Genomic DNA, 25,716 nt, shown 5'->3' on the forward strand with positions numbered 1-25,716 from the left:
TACACGCAGTTAAATATAAATATGTATGTGCTCCCATATAAATGGTTGAAAGTAAGACAAATGCCACACTATGTGCAACATTACATGTATGTGTTGGCACTAACTGTTGCTCTGCGGCGCTGAGTAATTTATTTGCTTGCATGCTGCGCTCAATTAACCGATTGATTTACGCGATTAATTATTTAATTAAATAGTTGTGATTTTTAGAGCGAATTACTAAAAATGGCAAAGCCTTGGATATGCGAAACATTTGCAAAGTAACGTGCACGAGAAATTAAAATTTTATATTTATAAGGGCTTATATTTCAAATCTGAATTTAGAATGCTAAAAAGTGTTTTTTCAGAATTCTAACGTTTTCTATACATTCTATTTTTCTAAAAAAAAAATACTTTTAAAATATTTTTCATTACAAATTTCCTGATACATACATTCATCTTATTTCCGATATACATAAATCTTCCATCTACAAATTTCAAAAATCAAGCGAAAATTTAAAACGCAGCAAGACCGCTCAAATCCATCAGAAGTGCAGAATTGTGCAATCAAAAAAATAAAAAATAAAAAAATATGAAAAATTTATGTTCATACGAAATTTCAGGCATCGCCAGCAATGTTCGTTGCAAATCAACAACAGCACATCACATTGACAACAGCATCGAACAAAATCTTGAATCTGAGAATTTCTTGTTTTCAAGCTGATGACTGCATTAAAACAAAATCACAATATTGTACATACATACATAGGTACATTTGCTCGTAGTATGAATGTATGCGTGCAAGAAAACAAAAAACAAGTCAAGGAAATGCTCACAGGGTAGACCGACAGTTGTCAAGGCAAGCAGACAGACTAACAGACAATCAGCGAACAAGATATGTAGGAATAAGACAACACAGTTAGAGTGAAAATCAGCAGTCAGTACGTATAGTACCATCGGCATCACCATTACCATCCTCATCATCAACAGCAACAGCAACAGCAACATCAACATTAGCATCAGCAACAGCGGCAGTAGTGCATGAGAAGAAGATGAACAACAACAACAACAACAAAAGTAATAATAATCACCAAACTAACAACCATGCCATTTACCCGCACTTCATTAATCATTATGCCAAATGCCAAAAATCCAAAAGCAAAAACAAATTACGAAAAATCATCTGAAACTGAAAAACGCGTTGATCATTTATGAATAGATACATACGAGTATTGCGTATTGTGGCTTTTAGTGGGGTTGTGCGCTGAGTTAATTAATAACCCAGCGAGCAAAAGAGTCGTTGAGTTGATAGGCAGCTAGGTCTAGATTGTCTCAAGAATATATGGAAAACAATTTGTTTGGAAATTTTGATATGCATACCCTCTGTATTTGTGCTTTTTAGCCTAAATAGTATATCTGTGTTCGTAATCTTGTTTGGAATTTTTTATTTTTTTATTTATACCCAATTTTCCATATTTTGTGTAAAGTTTTGGAAATATATTATAATTAATGGTACTTTGGAAAAAAACCTGACTATCTGGTAAAATTCTAAAAACGCAGATTTACTAAATAATGGGCATGGGTAACATTGCGCTGCGCGGCGCAACTGCGTTAACACCGTAGCTGGAGTTGCCGCGCCAAAACCAATTTATGAAAAGCACTAGCGCCATTAACACCAAGAAACACATGAGACACACGCCCAATTCGGGGCCGATTGTTCTATGTCTGATTATCACTACTTCCCGGTTAAACACCACTATCGCCTGGATCAGCGCCGAAAATTAAAGAAATAATAGACATGCCACCACTGTATTGTGTATGAATGACACTGTATGACGATGGGTACTGTGGTGACACTCAGATGGCGCCGTGTTCAAATCGGTACACTGCCCTATTGCGCCGGCGTTCTTGAGCTAGCGCCATAAAAATTGCGCTATTACCCATGGCTACTAAATATTATGCCCTAATACTGTAGGGAGTATAGTATGTAATACCGCCTTATAAAAAAGTAAAATGAGTAAGTTAACAAAACACGCGAACTGCAAAACGCGATCATTCTAAAAACTGCGACTGCAAGTTGGCAGGGTTTCCGTGGTCCAAATTTCATAAAGTTTTATTTTGACAGTTTTTAAGATAAAAACCAATAAAATTAGGGGGTATGCGTTAAAAAAAAAATCTTGAATTTTTGGGACAGTCTATTCAATATATGTAACAAAACACTTACAGCCAAATTTACGAAAGCCATTGAAGTGAAAAATTACTTTAATTTTTCAAATTTAGCTGTTAATAAAATAAAAATAATTTTTCTTCTATCAAACTTTATTGGGGCGTTTTCTTGTTTTCGTAAAATCGAAAATCATGAAAATCATTTTGTTTTCAAAAATTGCAAATTTTCGCCTTGGTCTTGGACTAAGGCCTTCTTTGTGAAGACATATCCCCTTGTTAATATTTAAAAGTTAAACGATTTATCTACGGTTTACTTGCTTTATCCCGGCCTGATTTTAGTTGTTGCTGGAACTTACAACCATGGCTGCAAACCGACCCAACGCTTTTTTGGGGCTTTGAATCGAACTGTTTTAATTTTTAAATACCAAAATCGCATCGAAAATCGCTCCAGAAATGGTTCGGTTCAGTTCAAAATGAAAATCCTTTTAAGTATTTTTTTAAGTTTTGTAACTGGTAACATAGTTTTGTTTGATTGCAGCTCCTTGAGTTGGCCTTCGAAGTTAAGAACCTATCGAAATGGGGATTCAACCCTAATCCAAGATTGTCAGTGTCAATTTAGAATTTCTGATTGTGCAGTTTAAAAATAGTAATGCCTTCCGATTTCACTTCTACAAGTATGGATACAGGTTCATGATCAAAAGTCCAAAAAAAAAATCAAATCAGTTGCTTTACTGCCGTTACCTTTTCAATAAAGAATTATTTAAAGAAAAATGTACACTTCTTTCTTAAAAAAAATATCGTAAGTTCTTTTTTGCCGGACAAAGAAAAAAATATATTTTTTTTTAGAAAATTTGTTTTGATATTTTTTTTAGAATTTGAAAACTCAGATAAGCCAATAAAAGATAGAAACCTAAAACTATGTATGTAAAAAAATATCAAAAAATTTCTGAACAAAAAATTTATTTTTATTTTTTTACATTTTTTTACTACGAATTATTACTATTTGAGTTTAATATATGTATAGCTTTATGTATATATGTGTATAACTTAAAATTTTTCTAAAAGCTCATTTAAGTCGGTTTCATCAGCAATTTAAATAGAAAATGATTTTTTATTTTCTGTCAATTCAAAAAATTTGAATCATTTTTCACTTAAATTGCTTTCGTGAAATTGACTGTTAATATCTTAAAAATTACAGTTATCTTCGTTTTATACGGAAATTTTATTTTCAATTCCTTCTTCAATAGATATTGTAAATTTTTAGTAAATATTTTGAAATTAAAAACCATTATTTTAACTTATTTGCTCTAAAATTTTATTTCTAATATATTTGCCAGCTAATTTTAGTTTTCAAGTTAAATTTAAACTAAATTTTTATTTTATTTGTTGTCGTTATATTTTCTATGCAAATCTTATACATACATATTTGCATCACATTAAATCCTATTGCCTTCACCCTCATCTTCTTCCCCATCGAACTCTTGCCTACTTAGCTCACCCTACATCCAACATCGGCACAAATCCTCCATCGAGTTCTTTAGCCTATCTCTACCGATCTGTCTGCCAGTTAATACGCCTATTTGCCACAGCACAAACACACACTTTGTACTATGTTAGCCTCACACTTAGTAGATACTCACGCTCGCTGAGCCTGAAAAATTCTTCACACCAAACAACCATTTACCCCCACTTCTAAGAAATGCGCCACTCATACGATTGAACTAAAAGAAATCTAAAATCAAAGAACACAATATAAGAAAGCAAGAAAAAAAGTACGTATTGAAAAAGAGCCGCATATATCAAGTATTTGATACACATACGTTCATATGTAGATATGTATATGAGTGCATGCAACATCGCTCGCCAGCTCGACAGCAAAGTTTAACCTCTACACTCGCTGCCTACAAATATTTCAAGTTTGTTTTCCTTTTGTTTTTTCCCCGCTTTTCGTTTGCTGTTTTAGCAGCTGTCGTCGTTGTTGCTGTTGCTGCTACTAGTATGAATTGCCGCTGCTGCAGATGCTGCTGCTTCTTCCTTCACACTTAAATAAAATATATGAGTTTCGAAATAAACCTTTAGAAAAGTCTACTGTGGCAGCTAAATTAGAAGCACCAACAACAACAACAACAACAACTGTAACAACACAACAACAATTTCAAATACCCAAAATCCACACTAACGAGAGGAAAAATTAAAAATAAAGAAGTGGCTGAGTGCAACAACAACAACAACAAAAAAAGCTTAAAAGTCAAAGCAAAATTTAGAAAATGCAACACAAATAGCCAACAACTGCGTGAGCGACTAATGTTGTGTCGGCGATATTTTTGGCAGCCACAATGAGAAGAGCAAAAGAGTGAAGAAAAATTTGGTGATCGATTTTTTGTTTTTATTTCTATTTTTTCATTTTTTTGCAGCAGCATTAGGTAGGTGGTGGAAGCGTCAAAAATACGCAAACGGTAGCAATATTGATGAAGACAACTTTGCGCCCGACAATCATGACGTTGTTGACACACACACACACACATATATATGTACATTCATACAATTGCACTTTTGAATGATGATCGACATGGTAAACATGTTGATGAAGTTGCTTGATGTTGCTGGCTGCCTTGTGATTGCTTTGGTGCTGTAAATTGTATGTATATAGGTATTTTCTCATGCAGACTTCTTCTTGTTCGTTGGGAAAGTGAGGGGACTCTGCTTGCATGCAATGCTTATATTTATTTTCACTTACTTATTCCTTTTTTCATAGCAGGCTATTTTTATAAAATTCACTAAGTGTGGCATTTAGAAGTTGTTGGAAATAAATGTATCTACTTATGTTTGTATGTGTGCATGTGTGTGTGTAATTATGAAAAGCGAGAAGCATGCAAATTAGTGTATGAAAAATTGTGCTTCTAAATTTATAAGAACGAATATATGCAGGTGCATATGTATGTATGTGCTGGTGGAATTAAGTTCTTAAATACAATTGAGTAAATGAATATGTTGCATTTGTTACATCGTAAATATTATGACGATGGAGCTGTTGAAATGTAGAGAGTTAAGTTTGTATGCAAATTTAGTTAAATCTGACATGTTTCGTAGTGTGGCACTGCAACAATGTTGCTAATGCAAGTGAGAGTATGTATGCGCATACCTACTTTGCTCGAATTCAAATGTTGCAACAAAAAAGTTTTGAAATTGCGTTAAGGAAAAACAAACTTAGCTAAGAACAAATTTTGAGCAATTTTGCCATTCAAGATTTTAAGTATATTTTAATAATTTCAGCAAGAAATTGAAATTTGATATTGAAAATATTTGTTTGCCATTTTTATATTCAATTAAAATTGTTATATGGAAGAAATCAAGCAGAAACGCAAAAATTACAAAAAAAAATATCTATATAATTTTTACTGATTTGCATTTTTTTGCTGCCCAGCGACGATTTAGAGCCTTCCAACAGAAAAACAAAAAATTTAAAAACTTGCACCGAACATCTCACAATTGCCTCAGCAGCATCTTCGACACAATCACTCCTTGTTCTTAGGCGCTGAAGTGGCAGCAAACAGCAGCTGCCATGAAGTGCACAAATGAGCCATAAATAAAAACATAATTTTTGTGATTATTACTTCAATGCACTGGCATGTCATTTTTGGCATATTGATAATTTTTATAATTTTGTATGTACTTGAATTAATTCGAAAAAAAACGGAACAATAAAAATGAACTTCCTTTTGTGGCTACAGAAGAAGCCCAAGCAATGCTTCGTGGTTATTTTTGTGCAACGCCACTTTTGACAAATTTTTGTCACAGCAGCACATGTGCTTTATGTGCATGCCTGTAGCTGTGGCATGCAACAGCAATATGCTCTACACGCAAAGAAGGCAAGGCAGCAGACAAACAGACTGGCGGACACACAGCCAGCTAGCAATCATAATGTGATGAGGTGCCTGCGATGATGGTGTTTTTAATGTGATCTCGCACCACTGATGCTGCCGTTGTTGTTGTTGGCGATCATGCTGTCGTTGTTTGTTGTTCTCGCAATTTTTTGTATTTTTTTTTTATTAATTTTGTACTTTGTAGTTTGCTGTGCTGTTCTTGCAAGTGAAATTATCGTGCCATAAAAATAGTTGCAGTCTACGCGCCAAGTGGAAGGTCGAAGGGTGTAGGGGACGGAAGTAGCAAAATTTATACATATAGAACCCTAACCGCCAAAAAAAACGTTAACGAATTTTTTTGAAATCTTCTTTTTCATGTGGAAATGCATCTAGGTGCTTTAGGAGTATTTCTGCACCGAAAAGGAAATGTTGACAAAAATGTTGCTTACGTATTTTTTGGCGGCTAGGGCTCGGTTTTTGTATGTATGTACATGTGTATATCCAGATGCTCATTTAGTTAGTCAGTCAGTCAGTCGGTGGGCCGACGAGTTGAGAAAACATGCGCAAATGCAAGGCGCAGTTGATATCAAAAGAACAGCAACAACAACATCCGAATAAATGCCGCACATTGAGGCTGTAAGTAAGGCAGCGCATGTTGAATGGGAGGTCGCTTCGAGCAGTCACTATTTTACACCCAGTCAGCATGATTGTTGACATCATCATGATGCGCAGCATGATCTCAGAGAGTACTGCATGGCAGCAGTGTTAACCCTAACAAATACAAGAATGTCAGCCAACAGCAGGCTCATCATAAGTCACAAAAACTTCAGCAACATCATCAAAAACGAACAGAATTAAATGAAAACAAGTAAGAGCAGCGCTGTCTTCGGCTATGCCGAAGGCTTCATACCTTTCATGAACATCTGCAAATTTTAGTTTGACAGATTACTGCTTTTGAATACATCTGCATACATCGATAGAGGAGTTACATACTTATATAAAAAATCGCATCTAAACAATCAGAGGTATGGAAGATATACTTTATATGACACCAATCTAAGTGATTTTCACCGCTATGTGATCGGTATGTAAACCGGTAACACAATTTATTGGGTTTAGTTTCCTACATAAAGGAGATATATCGCAAAAACTGGTATCTGAACAATCAGTGCTATAGGAGATAAAGCTTATACAGCATAGATTTTGACGATTTTCACAGTAGACTTTGTATTATTATTTATAAAATATCTTACGAAATTTATCGGTTTTAGCTATTCAAATAAAGAAGTTTTACAGTAAAATCCCATATCTGAACAATCAGATGTATGGAAGATATATGTTGTAGTCATCCGATCCTTGTTATTTTCACTGTAAGTATTCTGTTAATAATGAGTGAAAATGGTGCGAAATTTCATGTTCCTAGCTGCATAAATGGAGGAGTTATGATAAAAGACCTAATATCTGAACAATCAGTTGTATGGGGGCTGAAGGTTATAGTGACCCGATCTTTATTATTTTCGAGGTAAGTCTTCTGTTGATAATGAGTGAAAACAGCGCGAAATTTCATGGTCCTAGCTACATAAATGGATGAATTATAACGAAAAATCTCATATCTGAACAATCAGTTGTATGGGAGCTATAGGTTATAGTTACCCGATCTTTTTAATTTTCACTGTAAGTTTTCTGTAGATAATTATTGAAAACAGTGCGGAATTTCATGTTCCTAGCTATATAAATGGAGGAGTTATAACGCAAAATTTTATATCTGAACAATCCGTTGTATGGGAGCTATAGGTTATAGTGACCCGATCTTTGTAATTTTCACTATAAGTATTCTGTTGATAATGGGTGCAAGTATTGCAAAATTTCATGTTCGTAGCTGCATAAATGGCGAAGTTATAATGAAAAATCTCATATCTGAACAATCAGTTGTATGGGAGCTATATGTTATAGTGGTCCGATTCTTCCGGTTCCGACAAATGATTAATACATTATAAAAATAAACCCACCTACCAAATTTCATCCGGATATCTCGAAAACTGAGAGACTAGATTGCATACAAACAGACAGACAGACGGACAGACGGACAGACGGACAGACGGACAGACGGACAGACGGACAGACGGACAGACGGACATGGCTAAATCAACTCAGCTCGACGTTCTGATCATATAAGTATACATTTTCATGGGTCTATCTCTTTTTGTTCTGGTACTTACAAACATCGGACCAAAGTTATAATACCATTTCATGCTCATGAAAGGTATAACAAAGGAAACCACACCCGCACCCACAACCGCACTGCGCTCAACATAATTTTGATGTTAAAACATCGTAAATTATTTAAATGTCAGTGTGGCAGCCAACAAGTGCGTTTTTATGGAGTCACCAACGCCACACATACGCGGTGGCAAATAAAATGTTGCAGAAATTGTTGCCGACTGCTGCAGCATTGAAAGGAAGCGCAAAAGTGTTATGGGGAGCGCTCTTGGCTGAAGTACTGATTTTTTTTTTAATATTTTTTTTTTTTATTGATATTTACATTTGTATTGACTCCAGCTGCCCTGCGCAAAGGAAGTGGCAACTTGTGTTTTCAATTTTCGTCGTCTTTGTATTTCCTTTGGATTTGCTTGTTTCACATTCTTAATTATTTTCTTCAATTCTTTTTAAATCATTATTTAAATTTTTCTTTTTAATTTTGCTCACCATACGCGCTCAATTAGTGCGCCTTACCATTGCTGGGACAGGCAGCGGGCGTTGCTGACAAGTAGACTTGTTATGCTGAGTGTTTTTTTTTCTACAAGCGTATGCCCGGTCTTGGAAGTTGGCATCCCACCACTCATCCGTCCATCCGCTCGATGTTCTGCTCGTCATAAGTGCGCACACACATTTGTCACATCTGTTTGTGCTCAAAATGACGTTTTTTCCACCGAAATAATATTATTGTTGTGCATCTTTAGTATTTTATTTCAACGCCACGGATGTGCAGAACCAACAGACAAACTAAAGCAACTACCAAACGTTAAAGGGGCGAGGAAAAAATTTACCAAAATTAAATTAAGTATCCCTACTTAATAATATACGCATACATATGTATACATTAATGTAAGTATGAATATGCATGTCTGCCCTTTCACAGCGCTCTGATGGTGACTCAAGTACTTCTGCCGGATTTGGACGAAATGATTGAAGTCATAAGGCGACCCTGCAACAACTCAGCTTGATTTAGACTTTGCATTTACAAACATACATACATACATATGTATGTATGTATTTATATTGTAGTACTTTGCTTAAATGAAAAACAACTCACTCTCACTGACTGTCGCATTTCTTCTTGTTGTTTTTAGTTATTTCGCGCCGTAATCTGATCGTTTAACAGTTTTGTGCGCTTTCAAGTATGCCAGCGAGTGTGCCACATGTGTTGGCTTTGGAAAAATAATCTCCAATTACCAGTGAAGTGGATCTGCTGGCATTCTGGCAGGCAATGGTAGGCTGGTTGGTATTCAGCAGCCCGTCTGTCATTCAGGCAGCGCAATATAGCGCAGATAATCCATCATTCGGTGATGGGATGTGAGTACACCACTCGCGCACTACAAATGCGCGCATAATTACTTGCATACTATGTATAAGAATATAAGATTTATTCTTAAGTATTAGCTGCAAATGTGGCATAGATGTGGGAAAATTTTGTTTGTTTCTGGCAGAACGGCTGTCGTAGTACAACGGAAACTGAGAATATTTCGCTGGTAAAAGTGAAATACTATTACGCGGTACTTGAGTTGGATTTTCAAGAAGGAAAGTGAGAGAGTTCAAGGAAATCGAGAGTACACATATGGCAAAGTAGGGGATTAGTTAGGTGGGCTCGGAATCGGTTAACCACATTTTAAGCAAAGCTGTGTGGTAACACGAAACCAGGAGGCACTTGAAAAACAAATCTAAAACGTGCTCACTAACGTAACACTAAACAAAATTGTTTAGAAAAAAACTGTGCTTTAAATGGAAGAAATGAAACGTTGTTTACATTAGGGTGCATCACCAAAAAAAAAATTTGCAGTTTTTCCACCGGAATTGTAAAAACTATTACATCTATTTTAATTTCTTTGAAAATATTTCAAAAAATATTCAGATTTACGTGAGCGAGAATGATTTGAAAATATGTACCTCCAAAAATGGCATTATTTCGATTCCGTTGATAAAATTCTAAACCATTTTTTATGCAGACCTTTAAAGCTTAAATATTTCTATCATCTAAGTGCATAGGGACGATGCTCACGCCACTCCACTGGAATCTGCAGTAATGAGGCTTAAGAACAACCAGGCCCCTCTGGCCGACGGAATACCAGCTGTGCCAGCTGTCAAGCACGTTTGGAAATGATCTAATATGAGCAAAGTTGGGAATCTTTGTGTACTTCGCCCAATAATCTGCTGTTTGTGGAAATTACTACGAGATAAGCCCTCTTAGTATGCAATACAAAAGTCCTATTTACAACACTATGTGAGAAACTGAATCCCTTTATGAACAAACTCATTGGATCTTAAGAGTTCGTCTTCAGACTGGGCAAATCCAGTGTTGACCAGATTTCGAGGCACAAAACATGAGAAATCCACACCGAACTAATACGTCTATATAGAACTACTCTGTGCACACGTTTGAGCTCAAGTACATTCAGAATGTAAGATTCTGTATATATATATTATTTTTCTTTCTCGTGTTTAATGTAATAATGAATTTAAATTTTTAATACACTAAAAAAATAACTTTAAAAAATATGCATAATTTAGTATTTCTCCTCTTACCTGTTTGCTGAACATTGCGATATCTTCATTGAATGATTCTGACGAACAGACATCACCACCTTGCACGCCAGGTTCTCGAGGCGTACATGTGGCCAGCTCACATTTTTCAAATATTAGCGCCAAGAGCGGGAATAGCGGATGTCTGCAAGAAAAACGCAAGAAAAAACATATCATTAGAAATTGTTGAGTAAATATTTACAAAAATAGAGCTACCTAATGGCAAAATAAGAAGAAACTGAAAACCAAAAACTAAAAAAAAAAACAATATAAAACCCAAATAGACGCACTTAAGAGCCCAATAAAAAGTGCATTTGTTTACACTAATAACCACAAAACAGTGCTTACTAAAAGTTTGTGGCCACCAATGCCCATCGTAGCCCTTTAGCGGGAGCTGAACGAAAAAAGAAATGCACACTCGGGGAAAACTCCGTGCACCAACTGCATTGCTCATCATGCAAAGCATTAGTTGGAGTTGAGCTGAGAGTGACCAAGGTACTAAGTAATGCATTTTAATTAGAGCATGCACGGAGAGTCGCATCAGCGGCAGCCATTTTTAGCAACGCCCGCAAAGTACACGAAGAAGAACTTTCAAAAAGCCGGTGATGAAGCAAAACATTTTTAGCGAAAGAGCACTACTACATATGAGTCGTGAGGAGCGGGAGGAGTGTCGTTATGTGGAGGAGGAGTAGGAGATGTGTAGCTTGCAATTTGACGGCGCTACATACGCCGCTGGATACTAACTGCAAAGTTATTCCGAAAAGTCATTTGAGGGTAGGTGCTTGCATATGTGCATAGTTAGTACATGTATGTATGTACATGTGGTGCATCTGTCTGGCCTCACATCTACTTATAGCCGCCGTATGCAGAGTGATTTGGTGCTTCGCGTTTATGGCGTAACCATAGCCACCTTTCGCGCGCCGGGACGATGGCACAGTGAACGCTCCGTACATACATACATACATATGTATATGCAGTCGAACAGGCGGGTGAACAGCGAAGCGAGAGAACGGTGGGGCCATGAAGTTGCAGGGGCATCATTTGATATGTTGCACGCTGTGGTGGCACCAATAAATGCGTATAAATAATGAGCTGCATTGGCGTTGGTGCGTGGAATGTCTTTACTTGACGGCAGTTGTTGGCTGTTGGCATTTTGTGTGCGGAGTGAAGTGTTGTTATGTTGTTACGTTGTTATTGTGGTATAGGGACTGTACGCGCATTAGATAAGCGGGAAAGTTTTTAAAGCTGGTACGGAAAGTGGTACCTATAAATGGCAAAAACTGACGATTTTTTTTTGTCTTTATACAAATAATACCTATATGTACATACTAGTATGATATCATTTTAGTTGTGAGCACTTAAAAATCAATTACATGATTTCATACATACATATATGTATGTACATACATTAGAGTGGTTCAAGTTTTGTATGGGAAGAAAAAATTTCGGTTTTAGAAAATGGGACACCCCCTCAGGTTTTTCATTTTGGTATTTGTAATATCTATACCAACTTTCAATTTTCTACTGTAAGAAATACAGGGCGCTCAATCACCTTAAAATGCGCAAGAGGAAAAATTTCGGAATGTAGCCCGAACCCTATCTCGAAAAAAAAAATTGTTTGGACCACTCTAAGTATAAATATGTACATACCTACATATAGCTCATATTTGCTATTGACTCGTAAGTATGTGGACTTTAAAATCAAATAAAGGATTGTTTTAGGTGTCACTCCCTCAGTGAAGTTGTGCGACACGCCTCAACCGTCTCCAATCGGCACCAAAATTTATATGTGATATCTTCGACTATAGTCGCATGGATGTAGGTGTTGAGGCTTAGGAAATCTGATGTAAAAATTTACTACCTACATTAAAGACCACCCTAATGTACATAGGTATAGCAAAAACATCAAAAAAGTATTCCTCATTAACACTTGATTACTATCAATAAGCAACATTGTTGCGGACGCATGTTTAAGCAACATTCTCAGATAGCGAAATTGAACATTTCTGTACAATCGAGATCCCCAAACCGAATCTGCAACATTTAGTGGTTATCCACCGACGTAGGCAGCGTGTTGCTGACCTTAAAACGTTTGTCTTAAAATTAATGGTTAAATTGTTTTAAATTGTTTTATAGCGTCAACGTTGCCCCACACCAAATAAATTACGCTACAATACTGTGCGGGAGAGCAAAAAAAAACAACACAACAAATGATAACTAAAAACGTGTCGCTAGGATGGAGAAGAAGAAGAAGAGAAGCTGCGGTGCGGTTCGGGGCGCGCAAGAGAGACGCTTGAGTACTGGACAGTGTACTGAGTGAGTGTAAGGCACGTAAAAACAGTAAATATGCAATTAACAAATGTGTTTGTGAGCAGCGCCAAAAACCTGCATAAATGGTAATAATTTATTGAAATCAACAAGTATGTGACAGCAACAGCGCTAAAAAGGAGGGTCATTGCTGCACGAAAACGTAATAAATCTCAGCAAGCACAGAGGTATAAATGCTATATAAGAACACAGGAGATACATATAATAAATACATATGCATGTATGTGTGTATGTATTTACATATGTAGATGCATATGTAAACATACAAAAATTGTTGACCATGTTGCGAGAGCTCGTATAGGCTCAAGCGAATGGGCATCTTGTAGGCAGTGGCTATTTATGAGCTGCTGCTGCTGCAGTTGTTGTTGTCCACCAAGTTATTAATAAAAATGTAAGTTTTGTGCTGTTGTTGCCATGCTTACCTGCTGCTATATTTGTCAGTCGGACTTTGGCATGCCTGCTTGACAAACTGTTGCGCTGTGTGACTTAATCAACATTGACAACAGATGTCAAAAAATTGGCAAAAATCAACTTATCTACTAAGTATGTACGACATAGCAGCGCCAGCAGTATATAAAAACTACAACAAGTGTAAGTTCACGTGTAACAACAGGAACAACAACTAATAGATGATAAGCCAATATGCGTGCGGATCATCAAACGCACCAAATACTCTTTTTCAGCTGTCAAAATCAATGAATCAGCTGTTTACATAGTACGCTGCGCAACAGCACCTTTTGCTCCTCTTTTTTCTAACAACGCATGCCACAAGTATAGACATAAATAAGTATGTAGGTATATATGTACATACATATAAGCAGATCGCATGCCTAAGCGCCGACAAACGTCACAATGACATTACCAGCTGTCAAAAAGTGACAAGCGCGCTAGCATGCACGTTGTTAACTTTGACCAATATCTGTCAAAACGCAAAATATATGTTTTTCTACTTGTTTTATTTTTATTTTTTTGCTTTGTGTATCTATGTATCTCATATATATATACTTCATTATTTTTTCATCTTCTCAGACTCACTTTCGTCTGACGTCTTTCGACTTGTCACACTGGCAATTTGTGCGTGTCGACACTGAACTTCAGCAGCTACACACAAAACTGGACTCCATCGACATTTGTTTTGTTCGGCTGTTGAGCCTGTTTGCCACACTCTCTGGACAACATACGTTATTTCTCTACCTCTTACCTCTGTCCGCGCGCTGTCATAATGACAAATTGATTTTCGTGTGCAACTCGACGTTCATATGCAGGCTTGTCTGTGTGTTTGTTATGCCGGCTAAAATTGTTGTTGGGCTACTGTCACATGATAAATGGTTTATTTGGGTGTCTGCGAGTGCACATGTGAATGCTACACAATTTTTCTTTAAATTTATTATATTACTTTTTGTGCTACAGTTTCATCGCAATTTACATATGTATGTATAGTACTTTTGTATGAAGCGTGATATGGCCTACATATACTTAGTACCTAAATATAAATACAAATAAATGGAAATATAAAGACTTTTATTTAGTGAAAAAAATAGCAGTGACAGCTGTCGCCTATTTTTTTGTACTTACAACCGTATATGTATGTACGGAAGAAAAATGTTTAGATGCATGTTGCGGCAACAAGCGAAATACTGCATTTTAAAATGTTTCGGCATGCTTATTCACATTAAAAAATATAGATACTTATTTGAATCACCATATGCCAGTTACAGGCTAACCTAATATTCACGCACGCCGCCACTTTACCGTCAAAAATTTCTCATGTAAATACAACTTGTATGGGACCACCCGAAATTGAACGGCGTGCGTATGAAGCTAACTCAATTTCCAATTTTTGTTCTGCGTGACATTTTGATTTGACATTTCGCTCAATGAAATCAAATGGAAGAAACGCACGCAAGTCAATTTCGGGTGATGCAATAAAAATAAGGCTACGGCGTGCGTACCAAAACGCAAGCCGCGAATATTAGGTTAGCCTGTTAGTTTGCTGGTGCCGCACTCAGCATTTATTTTAAATTTTTCAATAGTTTTTAACAAACAAAAATCTATTAAGACAAAACAGCTGCCTTCCACGCACAGCCGGCTTTTCGTTTGACTTCTTTCCGGCTGGCTTCGTTTTGGTTGCCAACCCGTGCGACTATTTAGTTGCTCTTTTTCTTACACCTTTCTCTCTGCTGCCACACATGCTCTGCGCAACACACACATGCACACATTTGATCCTTTTGTTTTTTTTATATTCTTGTATTTTTTGCTTTTTGTATATCCTTTGCTCATAGCAAATTTCAATAATCCCTGCGCAAACAGCCAAAGAATGGTATTCCTCTTTCGACGAAGAATAAATTGAAAAAAAGGTAGATACTTGCTGCCCTTAAAATGATCATGGCTTTTGTATGTTTTGGATAATGGCTTGAAATGGTCAGCTACATATACATACATATGTGTTGCTTGGGTTGCCTTAGTTTTCGAGAAAAACATTTTTTTGGTTAGTTTTTAGCTGTTCGTTTTTTTTTACGTATTAATGAGCTCTGCATGAATTGATGGATTATGTATGGGTATTTGCGTTTAAAAAAATGCCTGCCGCAGTGTCTGACAATTCAGCAGCGATCCAATTGTACTATGCATATGTGCATATGTACATATATACATATGTAGGTATGTAGGCGTCTGTGGCTTTATTTCTACTAGGGTAAGCGTCCATTAGAAGAACGCGCATACATATGTAGCTAGCGTCCATTTGATTTTTAAGGCATCAATTTGTAATTTTTTCCGGTTATGAGAGGTGTACAGTACACTCCACAAACTTGTAGAAGTAATCTCTAAAGTGTTTGTATCGAAAAAATATTTGTTTTCAATGAATTTTGCTTTTGAAGCATAAGATTTAGAAAATCGCTTTTGAAAGAGTACAGTTAACACTAGTAAGTTGTTGCATTATTTCTTAGAAAATTATTTGATACTAAACAGTTCTTAAAAAAAAAATCGATTTAAACCTGAAACATCCGTCAACGAGCTTTCACTGTTAAATTGTTAGTTTCTGCATGTTCCCATAATCGCAACTAAACCATATTACTATGGGACCACCCTTCAAGTACCAACTTTCCGATAAAAAATATCACAAATACACACAATGGTCAACTACTTTTTGCCGAAAAAGTATATCAAAAATGTTTCGAAATCTCAAAAATCCTTAGTGATACACTAAAAGGATAGAAAAATATATGGTCCAACGGCTAGCTTCTCTACAGATAACCGTAGCCATGAAGACAACAGCTACCAAACCGTTAAACATGCTTCACGCGATCAAGAAATGGAGCATCCACATATAAGTCACTGCAAAATCTTGAACGACCTTACTGGATTTCCCACAACCAACTATAGACCGGCACTACCAAGACCACGTTCATGACACGTCTTACCTCAAGGGAAGAATGGACATGGTATATAGTGAGGGAAAAAATATCAATCCTTGTTTATAAGGATGGGTCAAAATTCGGCAATAAGTCAGAAGAAGCGTTGCCATTTTAGCCGTTTTCCGGCTAGATTTAGCCGGTTTTGATAGCAACAGCCGATTGTTAGCCGGTTTGTAAAAAAAAGTTAGCCGTTTTTAGCCGATTTTACTATTTGCCTAATTTTCAGGTGCAAAAAGTAAACAAGTTGTTCGAAAGCAATAATGCAGACCCAATGAAGAATTTTAATGAACTCAATGTTTTACTTTCGCATCTATGCTCCCTAGTGGTTATTAGCGCGGACACATTTGATCCTATATGCTCCCCGTTGGAACCATACCTTGCTCCATTTCCTCAGTTTTATCACAGTTTTGAAGAGTATTTAAAAACAAAAGTAAGCACAAACGCTTTAGACCACGTAGCCGAGAAAATAATTCGAGAAAATGTTCGCTATTTTATTATCACTTTAATAAAGGAATTACGCCAACGCCTCCCTACAAATATTGCCACACTAACAAAGTTGACTTTTTTTCGGTTGGAAATGCATTAAGAGTAATTAAACCAAAAGTATTTGTTCAACTACAGCAACAAAAACACAAATATAATGCCGACGAAATAACATCCATAGAGATGCAATGGCAACGGTTAACGTTACATACCTGGAGTAATTTAGACTCAACTGTAAAATTTTGGGCCGAAGTTTATCAATTTCGAAATGCCCTAGGAGAAAACCCTTTTGCTGACCTTTGCAACCTAGTTTTTAGTTTTCTTGTTTTGCCTATAAGTAATGCAGAAGTAGAGCGAATATTTAGTTCAATGAATATAATAAAAACTAAGCAAAGAAATCCAATGTGCGTTAAAACGTTAAACGCTATTTTATATATAAGATACGGTTTAAAACGTGAAGAAAAATGCTGCCATAATTTTACTGTAGATGACGATCTCTTAAAATTAATGAATTCAGGTGATATATACAATAGTGATTCATTTGATGATGAGGAATATACACTCGATATAAATTAATGGTGTTAACTAGTCTTTCGTTTCTTGCGATTTATTTAAATAAAGCATGTGAATTTTCACTAAAACATTTTAGCCGTTTTTTGCCAGAGTCTATGTGAAATTTCACTAAAACATTTTAGCCGTTTTTAGCCCCTTTTTTTTGCCAATCTAGCCGGTCGGCCCAAAAAGTTCTGGCAACACTGGTCAGGAGTGGGATTTATTCGGAACAATTAGCTTCCGTCTTCTTGATTGCCGTAGTGCTTGATGGCTACATTCTCACTACCAGCCAGGCGGCTACTACATCTCTGAGAAAAATATCACTGATTTCAATAGTAGTTGTTCAATGCTTCCGATCTCTTAACGAGATAGTGGAGACATTCCGCACATGCATAGTCTTACGACGTTAAGTGAAATTGCAAGGCTGGCAAACTTTCGCGCCATGGAACGACAGATATACAGAATATCCTTGGAATGATAATTCAACATTTAATCACTAATGAAAGATGGCAAGTGAAAGCAACCTGTACCAGAAAACTGTGGCCGAAAGCACTAAATCTCCGCTTAACTCATTCGCATAGTAACTGGAGTACTAACCGGACATTGTCGGAGCCAGACTGAGCACACCCTGGAACGACTGCTGCAGCAGCCGCATGGACGAGAACAAAGAGGAAGCCATCCAATACCTTCTCTGCCAGTGCGCGGTTCTAGCAAAATGGAAAGCGAAGGCACTTGACAGTTATTTCTACGATGCTCTTGATGACCTCTTAGAAACTTACTAAGCACCAATTGGTTTATAGGGAAACTAGGATAACTGTTAACCTTATGCGGTAGCAGCACAAAACATCCTGAGTCTACGTGAGTCTAACAGAGGGCTGCCGGCCAATCTCATATAATCTTCTTTAATAAATAAACAGTCATAAACACACAGGTCTTAAATGAAAAGTTTTAATGTTGAAATAATTAATTTTGAACCAAATTTCTTTTTTTTTTTAAATTCACAGTTAAAGGTTAAAATATACAATACATATATTTTTTCAACTCCAATCCTGGCCTGCTTTTTTTGGTTACAACTTTTCATGAATGTTCCGAAAATATGTATATAAATGCAGACATTTTTACGTCTTTGGCACAAAAAAAACTCAACCCAATCCAGCGCAGGACACCACAGCAGCAACAGCAACAACAATAGCAACGGCAATGCAGTTAGTTGTCTTCACGCTTCTGCAAACAAATTGCACCTGAGCAAAATTAGGGTATATGCATGAACACGCAACAACAAACATGAATCTAGTGACCTTAATAGCATTTTTCGTAGTTCATTTTTTGTCGACCATCAGATGTATGCTTTTTCCTTCCACACTTACTCGCTTAGTTAACGCGAGAGGTACAAACAAAAAAAAAAAAACTTAAAAAAAAACGCATACAAAATTTAAAAAACTACTAAAAAATAACTTCAAATGCAGTCCCTAATTTTTTTCGCCCTCCTCTGTCTCTCTCTTCGTTCTCCTTAGTCATACTGCCTATGTAACTGCGGTTAACAGCCGCCTTTTTCACCCTCGATTTGTCCACTATCTATATTCATACATAGGTACATACATACATGCATGCGTTGCTAGCACTATAATTTTTCAATTAGAATTTCAAATGGTTGCTGTCACTCCCCGCCACTTTGCCAACACACTGGCCAGCACTCAGTCATTTGCTCGTTTATTTGACATTTAATTGAATAATTTTCTTTAGCCAAGCGAGTGAGCGCGTACGTACAAAAGCGAAAGCATGTTTCAGCAGAAATTTTTTGTTTGCCACTTTTCAAACACTATTTTTTTTCTCTTGCAAGTTCTGCTACTTCATTAGAATTGAGCAGGAGTGGAAAAAACGTTTTTAGGGCGTTTGATATGCCTGCACACTTAAGGCACTTTAACACATTGCAAGCTGTTGTTATTATTGTATTTTTTTGTATTGCATGCTCTGTTTATCAGCCAGCAACTACATAAGTAATAGCGAATGCATTAGCGCTTTGTGCTCCAATACATATCCTTTTTTCAGCGTTGTGTCCTTTTATTGGTGTTGGTGGTCGTTGTTGTTGCTGTTGTGGCGAATGTATCTTAAAGCTACTTAGCTGTGTTACCTTTTGTGTTTTGTCAATAAAAATGACCACTCATGCATGCTTGCAACTAAAACTCTGCGATGAATGAGGATGATCAGTGAGAAACTGACAACTCGCATACAGCTGAGAGACGAATACACACATACAAACATGCTTGCACATGTTCATACATACATACATACATACATATGACCGTTTTTATGACGTCTCCACATTGAACTGCCTTTTGTGCAAGTCATAAAAGTCCTACGAACAGTTGGCAATACTGCCGCTGTTGCTGCACATTCAGGTTGTTTTATGATAGTCACTAACACGCATTACGGTTACTCATGGGCGTAGCCAGGTAGGGGTAGGGGGGTGCTCGAGCCCCACCCCCCCCCTAACTTTCAAATTTTCCTTATATATATATAAAATAGTACCCTGAAATGCCAGCTTAATAGGGTCGAGCCCCCCCTAAATTTCATTCTGGCTACGCCGATGCGGGTACTCCTCTGGCTCTTATGTGTACATACATATGTATCTCCTCTGTGTTCCTTTGTGCAGAGCCTGTCCATTTCAACTTTCGGCGGCCAACAAGCAGCTCAGCTCACCTGGACGTTTGAGTGCGCATACAAGTTGTTAGCAAACACTTGAGCAAAGGTGTTAAGTTCTTCATAAAAATGCGCACATTTACTGCTGTTGCCGTTGCTGTTGCTATTGCTGTTGCTGTTGATGCGGATGTTGCTATAGCCGCTGCTACAATAAATTTATTGTTATGTTTGTTGTTGCACTGCAGCATGATTCGCTTAACTCCTACTCAGTGGCTGCTGCTACAACTCTCGCGCTGAAGGTAAATTTTTTTTTACCCATAACTCTTAGCTGTTATCATTTTTGTTGTTAGCACACTTGCATTACTTGCGTCTTGTTGTGTATTTTATTAAAAGTTTTATATGCCCGAATAAGTGTTGTTGTTGTACAACACACTTGATTCCATAATTACCCTTTATGTGTGTGTAAAACACTTATGAATTCACAATAAAATAATAGGGAAATGTGCCACAGGAAGTGTTTCCTTGCTGTTAAATTTTTATATCTTAACTTTATCTGTTTAGTTGGCATGGAATTTATGTTCTTCCTTAATTTTTCTTTCGATTTCTCACTACGGGTTGCTCCTTATTAGGTAGGTGCGAATTACCACATAAGTGCAATGTTTTATTAGTCCCAATGGGGATTCTCTCATGCAGAAGCTGTTGTTTGTGAAGCAGGTGAATCAAACTTCGCACCTACATGCTAATTGATAGCATAATAATGAGTGATATTAGCAAATTTAACAAGTGAATAACACGTGGTAAACATCAAGCAGCGGTTTGTTGAAAATGTTGTAAATCATTTGGCACAAGATAAAAAATAAGCTGAGTGGCGAGGCAAGGAAATTTTACGGAATGAAAGCTCAAAGTTTAAGTGAAAGTGTGGCTTCTTCATAAAGTAGTAAATTGGATAGCAAAAGCTTTTCTCTATCTATGTAGTAAAAGCAAAATATACCTTTAATAAAATCATTACTTTTGCATGCTTTTCTTACCTTACCTCCGGCTTTACTTGTGCAAACGAAAAGCTTTCATTTCATAACGAAAGTTATGAATGATTGTTAAATGGTGAAATCTAAAGTGAAAGCTCAGCCAAACAGTTGCTACGAAGTGAAAAGCCTATAGAAGACTTCTTTAAAGGAAATTCGAAGTTTTTATTTTGTTTAAGCTTTGCAAGGAAATTGGCTTACTTTCATTAAAATCGAACTTTTTTGAAACCGATTTTGGCCAGAGCGAGCTTTTTTACTGTACCAGTCGTATACAAAATTTAGAGATATCTCAAAATAGCTTGTAGCGCGGGTATGGCCCGGTGAACAGTGTGTTAAAGTATGTGACGTTTTTTGTTTTTGGTGGAATGCGTCACCAATAGCTAAGTTCCTTCTGGGGCAGTGTTCAAAAATTTAGCACGATTGCAGAGCTTTTTTAAACTTTCCACAGATTTTTCATAGACTCAAAAAGGGCAAAAGTTCTCACGGAGTAGTAATATATATAGAAGTAAACCTTTTAATATAAAAGAAAGACTGAGAGAAGACAAAGGCTCAAACAAACATAGCAATGAAAGGGGTTTTGGAGTTAGGCCTCCACATTCCGTTTTGCGCGTAGTTTTTTCTTTAGACATGAACGCTAAAAGGATTGGAAGCTAAAACGAGTGAATGCTCTTAAAAGCATTCCATGAAAAACAAAACTCTGTGAGACTTAAAGTTATACGTCTCTTGTTAGATTTTTTTCTTCTTTTAATAGTTCTTTAAGCAATAGGTGTCGATATTTCACACCCTATATATATTTTATTTTCTTCTGTTCAGAAAGCTTTTACTACTTTACTTAAATTACTATTTGCATATTAATGATACATCCATAGAAAGCTTTAATAAGCTGCTCCCACCGCAGCGACTATCAGAGGGAGCTTATCTTCTCTGTACTTCCTTGCACAATCTAAATAAAGATTTGAAAAGCTTTTCCTAAGGGATATGTTTTGGTCGTGTTTCTTTTAGATAAGCGATCACCAAAGGAAGCTTTTACTCTCTGCACTTTGTTATAAAATCTAAACCGTTGGTGGGCACCAGCTTGCCCGTGATCCGACTAAAGATTTTGAACCTTAAACAGGAGGATATGTTTTGGTCGTAAATGTTTTGGATAGCTAGAAAAGCTCAAAACGAGTTAAAGCTCTAAACAGCCAGATGTCGAAAGCAAAGCTAGTTTAATGTTTACCTTATACAACTACTATCGCCTTTGATGACGTACCCCGTGTAACCCTATATTTTTTGATACCTTTTTTAGCGTACATACATACATAGTACATGTAAACAAATATGTGTAGAAAATTGTTTGTCTCTCAATATTTAGGTAAATTCACTGTTAAGCTCATGCTTTATTAACATGCGCATGAAATACCTTATCCCCCATTGTCATAGGTCAGTTATTAACACCAGTATTATGACTATCATCCACTTCGCAACAGCTGAGTGACTCACTAGCTGTTCCACGCACATTAATTTGTAATCCACAACAGCTTATGACGGATACAAATTGTGTATTTGATAAGCAAAAGTCGACGCACAAACACAGCCACGCACAGTATGATGGACGGACAAACAAGACGACTTGTGAGTGGCAAAAATACTGAGTTGCATACATATTTTTTGTACATAATATTGATCAACTAAATACAACAATATTGCTGATCACTTTTGCAAATATGTACGAATACACATAGTGCATAACAGGAATGACCGACAGACAATGCGACAAGTGACGCGGGTATTTATGTTGCTGTCAAAAAGATGACATATTACAATATGACAACTTGTCACAAAAACAGACAGGCGTGCAATGTGCACTAGGGTCACAACGGGGCTGCAGTCGAGATCGGTGCGTCCTGGTGCTTGAGTGAAGTATGCGTATAATACAAATTAACACTTTTCCAGTGACAGTGGCAGTAGGAAAACATGAATTAGAGAGAGAGAGAGAGAGAGAGAGAGTGGGAGCAATAGCGCAAGACAGAGATGAAGAGTGAGTAAGAGCGTGATGTAGGAAGAAACGCTCAATTAATAAGTGGCATTAAATGCAAATGGAACTACAATATAAGAAATATGCATTTTCATATGTATGTATGTATGTATGTATTTGTAAGTAGCCGCATTTGTATGCACAGCTGATTGATATTTGCATGCATGGCATTTTAGAGCAAAAAGGCTGACAGCAGCAAAAAGCTGTCATATTTTGCATGATTGGACGCATTCAGATCGACGATGCGACTTCTTTCAATGCATTTTTCAACGTCTTTTTTGCATTCACAGTGTTCTTATATACATACATATGTATTTGCTACGAGTATTCTGCGTTCGTTAACTTTATTGCATTCATTCATAAATTCATAAATGCTGCAAATTGCAAGTTATTATAGAAGACACATGAAAGTAACAGGAAGCAGCAACGGTTGCACACACTACATACCCACACATGCACGTACAATATATGTATGTATGTGTTTTTTAAGCATCTGTAAATATTTGCGCCTATTAAGTGAGAGAAGCTGTTTGCCAAGCTGGGCAACAGTAAAAAATAAATCGCAACAAAAAACAGCTGGTGGAGATCATTTGAATTGAACGAAAAAACGGTCCACGTTCAAGCTGATCGAGAATGTTTGCTGCTGCATTGGCATGAATGGAAGCATTTAAATAGGTACGCGCTCAAAAGCGCTGCAGCGTACTGTGCTGTGTGTAATAAAGTGCAGTGGCATGACCAAATAAGGCGCTTACGATAAATGCAAACAAAAAAAAGAACGCAAACAAACACGCAGACGATCATCGCCCCGCTGCTGCTGTTGCTGCTGCTGCGATAGCGCGTGGAGTCATTAAATGGCACGCCAAGGCAAGCCAAGCCAACAGGCAGCCAATGTTTACTGCACGCATGTCATTGCTAGCTTCCCAGCCGGCCTCCGTTGCGGCTGTGCTCATCGTACGCATTGCCACAATGCATGGACGGGTGCGACTCCGGCAGCTGAATCGTCCAGCAAACGCTAGCCACATAAAGCATACACGCAATGCAACGCGCATGCAAGCCCAAGCTTAGCGGCTGGTTTCAGCTTGTTGGCCTGTTGCTAAGCTGCCGCTGAGGCTGGCAACCAACACACTTGGCTTGGGTGTCCTCATTTTTTCACGTATGACCGCCAAAGTGTGTTGATGTTCTGTAGCGCAACCGTGGCAGCAGCAACAGCAACAGCAAGACAAGTGGAGGGCAGTGTTGTGTAATGGTGTATTGTGAGTTCATGTATGCTTGCGCAAGCTTGCCGTGTTGCTGCTCAACTTTTGCGATAACGTCAACAATGCGGAATGTTGCCGAGATCGCGCACAGTGTTCTTGTTATTGCAGCTTTGCTGTTGTTCATGGCCATAAGGATTAACACGGCAGACGGCAGACAGCAGACAGCAGAGAGCAGCGGCATAGTCACTACTATCGCCAACTAAACTTCACATGCCAGTGCTCTAGCGAGACCATTGAATGCAAAAGAAGTTTACAGCTTTAATGAGTGGTTAGTTATTTTTATGGTAGTCGCTAAACGGAAATCAGTTGTGCAGCAGCAGCAAAAAAAGGGGGCATGAAAAGAATAAGTAGAGAGCGAAGTGGTATGGGAAGGTAAAAATCAACTAAGAACACAAATAGACTAGTAAACGGTAAAGTAATCGCTGGCATAGATGAATTCAAAATGCTAATATTTGCAGCAAAATGAGCAATCGAGTTTGGTGCAACGACAAAGCGTGTGCGCTGATTAAGGAGAGCGTACGCAGCATCAACTAGCTGAGTGGCAGGTATGTAAATATATCTACATATATCTACTTTTTATTATAATTGTTGTTGCTGTTTCAGTGCACGCAATGCGCACATTAAATTTTTGTAATTACCTGCATTTACACCTTGAGCAATAAACGCAATTAAATTATCGAAGAAGAAATTAAAACCAGAATGAGTAGGCCGCGAGCTAGTTTTTGCAAGGGAAATGGCGCGAAATCGTTTCTTATTTTTGATTTATTAATCTTACTTCCTTGCAGTAAATTAATTCTTCTAATACAACTAAACCAAATTAAAATTAATTTTTCTAATACATGGAAACCAAATAAAACAAACGACTCCACTCCACCGCCAGCGGGCCAGTGTAAAAATCAGCAAATTAACACTCGCAACAGTTGACGAGGTGGAACGCGTCAAAACGTCCCTCTAAACCGCACCCGAAACGGTCGCCGAGAACAATGCCAATAACAACACCAACACTCTTAACTAACTAATCAACTAACCCCTAATAAATTTTGGCTTTTAATCAGCGTTTCCACTCGTACCTGCCTACATGCATACATGTTTGACACGCTCAAGCAAGCGCACAATTTGAGGAACCCCTAATTTAACAATTTACACTCGGACAACGCCCTCAAAAAAAGGAGAACGTTGTGTGGAAAAAGTGACGCACGCGTA

General features: G+C 37.3%; 1 protein-coding gene across 6 annotated transcripts in view; it reads right to left on the reverse strand.

Annotated features, from left to right (window-relative positions):
- LOC118737979 (homeobox protein homothorax) overlaps positions 1–25,716 on the reverse strand; it is a 615,436-nt gene that overhangs the window by 400,923 nt on the left and 188,797 nt on the right. For all 6 annotated transcript variants that reach the window (XM_036468825.1, XM_036468823.1, XM_036468822.1 and 3 more), the window contains one exon: positions 10,806–10,947. In XM_036468825.1, coding sequence (XP_036324718.1) covers positions 10,806–10,947 — 142 coding nt within the window. The remainder of the gene's footprint in view (positions 1–10,805; positions 10,948–25,716) is intronic.

This window comes from Rhagoletis pomonella, unplaced genomic scaffold (genome assembly GCF_013731165.1).
Source record: "Rhagoletis pomonella isolate Grant_MI unplaced genomic scaffold, Rhpom_1.0 Rhpom_scaffold_00004, whole genome shotgun sequence".
Classification (NCBI taxonomy): Eukaryota; Metazoa; Arthropoda; class Insecta; order Diptera; family Tephritidae; genus Rhagoletis; species Rhagoletis pomonella.